The sequence below is a fragment of the Trachemys scripta genome, chromosome 7 (assembly GCF_013100865.1).
Source record: "Trachemys scripta elegans isolate TJP31775 chromosome 7, CAS_Tse_1.0, whole genome shotgun sequence".
Taxonomy (NCBI): Eukaryota; Metazoa; Chordata; order Testudines; family Emydidae; genus Trachemys; species Trachemys scripta.
The window spans coordinates 92,532,356-92,535,821 of NC_048304.1; the positions used below are offsets into that span (position 1 = coordinate 92,532,356).

Here is a 3,466-nt window from a genome sequence, read left to right on the forward strand (position 1 = left end):
AAAAAAAAAAAAAAAAAAAAAAAAAAAAAAAAAGTGATGCTGCAGGCAGCGAGAGAAAAACAAAAAACTGCTGGTGGAGCAAAATATCAGGACAAATACCGAAAAATGAAAATGGTCCCAACCTAAACTGTGCAGACAGAATCAGAGAGTGAGGTAATAGCTTTTCCTGGACCAACTTCTGTGGGTGAGAGAGACAAGCTTTCAAGCTCTTCAACAGGACATTGTACCAAGAGAAGATATTACCTTGGCCCTTCTTCTCTCTCTAATATCCTCGGACCAACAACAATACTGCATATAGACAGAATCATACACTTTCTGAGGACCAAATATAAGGAAGCAAAACACAGTTTTAAACAAATATGAAGATTTATTTCCACTTAAAAAAATAAAAAAATATACTGGGGTATGCAATATAAAGATCCAAATTATTGCAAAGAAAAACAGAATCAGATTAGACATTTAACGCCATCCAGAAGCAACCTTTTTTAAAATAAGATAGTTTCTTGGAATTCTTAATGCACACTATGTGTGTTGTTTCTATTCATATCACAAGTCCTCCTAGAACATCAAGAAAATATTTCTCTGTATATATAAAAACACAGTAACACAATATGCTTTATAAAAGCTAGCATGTTCAAAGGAAAGAAGGCAGCGAGTATCTCAATACTTTCCTTATAATGTGACATTGTTTCCAAACAAGTAGTAACAGACATTACATATGCAATTCCATAAATATATATACAAACATTAAATTAGATTTGTTATAAATGTTTTCACATAATATATATATATTTCTGTGGCTCTGAAAAAAATATACTCTTCGCTTTACAAAATTAGGTAGGTAACAGACGAATTGCCTGTTATTGTTGTGAACGTGCGTGAGCAAGTGTTCCAAATAGTCTGTCCCAGTGGGTGAAGTAAGGAGCATAGTTACATTTGAACTTCAGGTGATGGAGATCATGATGCGGAGCTCCTCCATACAAGCCAAATGGCATCAGTCTGTTTGTTGACCATGGCAGTTCATAGCCTGAATGATCCTCCACTGACAGCCAGATATTAACAAGGAAGAAAATCATTTCTGTCAAAGGATGGCACTTCAGCAACACTGGATTTATGGCAGCAAAAAATCCCAGTGAAAGTAACTCCCAAACACTTGAGTACTGTGTGGTAAGAGCAAATGTAGATACATGCTTATGATGAACCTTGTGAAAAGTCTTGTAGAGCCAAGGCACCTTATGATGAAGCAAATGCCACAGAAAATACTGGAAGTCAAAGAGAAGCAGGCAAACCGTTACATCCAGCAGGACCCTCGGCAGGTCTGGAGCCATTACTGGTAAATCCACTGGTCTCCAGTACCAATGAGCAACTGTCACTGGGAAGATAAAGACAGCGTGATGATAGACACACTGAACCATACACGGTACCATCATTCCCAGAGTTGGATAACTCAGAGGCTGGATTTTGTATTTTCTCACGGCTGGTACTTTAGTGCTTAAGAAGTCCAGTGCAATGTAAGGAAGACAGAAAGTCAGGTAAGCTGTAAACGAAAACAGCACTGGAAAGTAAGGGGACTTGAGTAATTGCTCCTTTGCTTTGACAAAGTCCCAGAGGAGCTGCAGAGTGCCTGGGTCTAGCCTCTTCTCCATCCCGTAACTGAGGAGCACTCTGTGGTGCACGCTGCAGTTCATGTTGATGCTGTCTGAGGCTGCTGTGATTGTGCTGCTTTTGTAAGACTTTACCCCACCCACTTAGTGACATCACACACAGCATGGTCACAAGCACTCCAGAAGGAAATCACTCTCCTCCAAAAACAACAAAGTGCACTACTGCGTCAGAGCTGGTATATGCGTCTCATCTACACTGGAGACTAATTTAGGAAATTGATGTATAGTTACAGGACCAGGCAATCATTAATATACTAAACCCCCCTCACTGTATAATATGAATGGTAACTAGAAACAAACGAGTGTGCTATCCCTGAACAATAGAAACAGGAGAAAAGGTTGGAGTAGGATTTTCTGTGCCACTTCACCCCAGACAGTTTAAAGAGCTGTCATTTTACCATTTTGTAAATCAAAGCAGTGGCAGCTCTGGCTCAACGCCCATAGCTACACATTAATCAGGTCAAAATGTTGTATTTTTTCTATAATTCATACTAAAAGATTTACCTGAATTTAAACCCCACATATGACCCCCAAACTCTTTTGAGGTGAGAAGGGTAGAAATTGGAACCCAGGTCCACACATATTTTGCAAACAGCCCGGATTCCTCTCTGTAAACAGTCCTTACACACGCCCCTGCCAAGTATACAACCATGTGCTTTATTTACCATATGCTATACAAGTGCTTGTCCCTATCAACATAAGGCTTTTACCTTCTGCCCAGACACAGGGCTTGGTTTCCCTGGCCTTTCCTTCCAACCTTCCCTACCCTACCCTCCTCTCTTTTCACTGTCCTCTGCTGACAAGCTGAATCACTTTAACTGGTTAATCACCTGGTGCTCAATCAATTATCTTATCAATTTGTGCCATGTGGGGATGCTTAAAAAGTGCATAAAGCGGTGAGTCTGGCTTAGGCTACTCACTCCTAATCTCCATAATGGGCACAATCAACCCCCCCAAATCAGGCTGTGGAGCTGAATTTGTGCCTTTGGCCCAAATCGGTCTAGTTCACAGCACATATTCAAGTTGTGATCCTGCACCCACTAAAGGAAGTGACATTGACTTAAGCTGGGTGCAAAATTGGGCCCTTGGTAATTTTATTTTATTTAAATACATCATCTCACATCAAAATGAGGTGTTTTTGTCAGCCCACATCAAATAGTACAACATTAACGCACACTAGGGAACTTTTAGTACGCACCAGCAGGGTCCACATGGGCCAGTTAGCACACAACACTTTAGTGCACACTAGAATTTACACTCCTCTGGTGCAGACTAACGCACCACATGGACAAGCCCCAAGGTTTCTGTGTCAGTGTAAAACAAACTGAAAAGCATTTCAGTTACTGAGCACACTACTGAAATAAGTACTTTCATTGCCTCTTTGTATTTAACTCGTCATTATACACCGAGCTTTTCACTCAGTTCATGATGCCGCCAAAGTTTCCATATGCTACAGGATTGCAAATTGGTACTTCACAAAAATCAGAGGGTCTTGCTTTAGAGATTAGGTTGAACAACCCATATATTGGAATGAGGTCCTGCAGATGAATCCCACAGAATGCACATGAGTGCATGACTCCAAAACCCTCTCCCAGTCCCAGCTGCCAGGGGTGAGGCTCACAATGTGGAGCTCCTCTGCACAAGTCTAACAGCTTGATGAAGGAAATTCAGACCCTGAAAGATCCACCATCAAGAACAAAATGTTAACAATGAAGAACATTCTGTATTTGTTTTCCCAGAATATTTTGATAGGGACCCAAGATCAGCACTCAGAGCAGGGGGGAGGGGGTCAAATTCCATCC

At 40.9% G+C, this 3,466-nt stretch overlaps 1 protein-coding gene across 1 annotated transcript; it reads right to left on the bottom strand.

The window, feature by feature from the left end:
- Nucleotides 1–377: 377 nt before the first annotated feature.
- On the bottom strand, nt 378–1,760 carry CH25H (cholesterol 25-hydroxylase). The gene has a single exon (XM_034776273.1). The coding sequence runs from the start codon at nt 1,686–1,688 to the stop codon at nt 861–863; it is 828 nt and encodes a 275-aa protein (XP_034632164.1). The 5' UTR covers nt 1,689–1,760; the 3' UTR covers nt 378–860.
- Between the last annotated feature and the right edge of the window lie 1,706 nt (nt 1,761–3,466).

Excerpts from the sequence above, each read along its gene's own strand:
- CH25H (XM_034776273.1), bottom strand. The coding sequence starts at position 1,688 with ATGAACTGCAGCGTGCACCACAGAGTGCTCCTCAGTTACGGGATGGAG.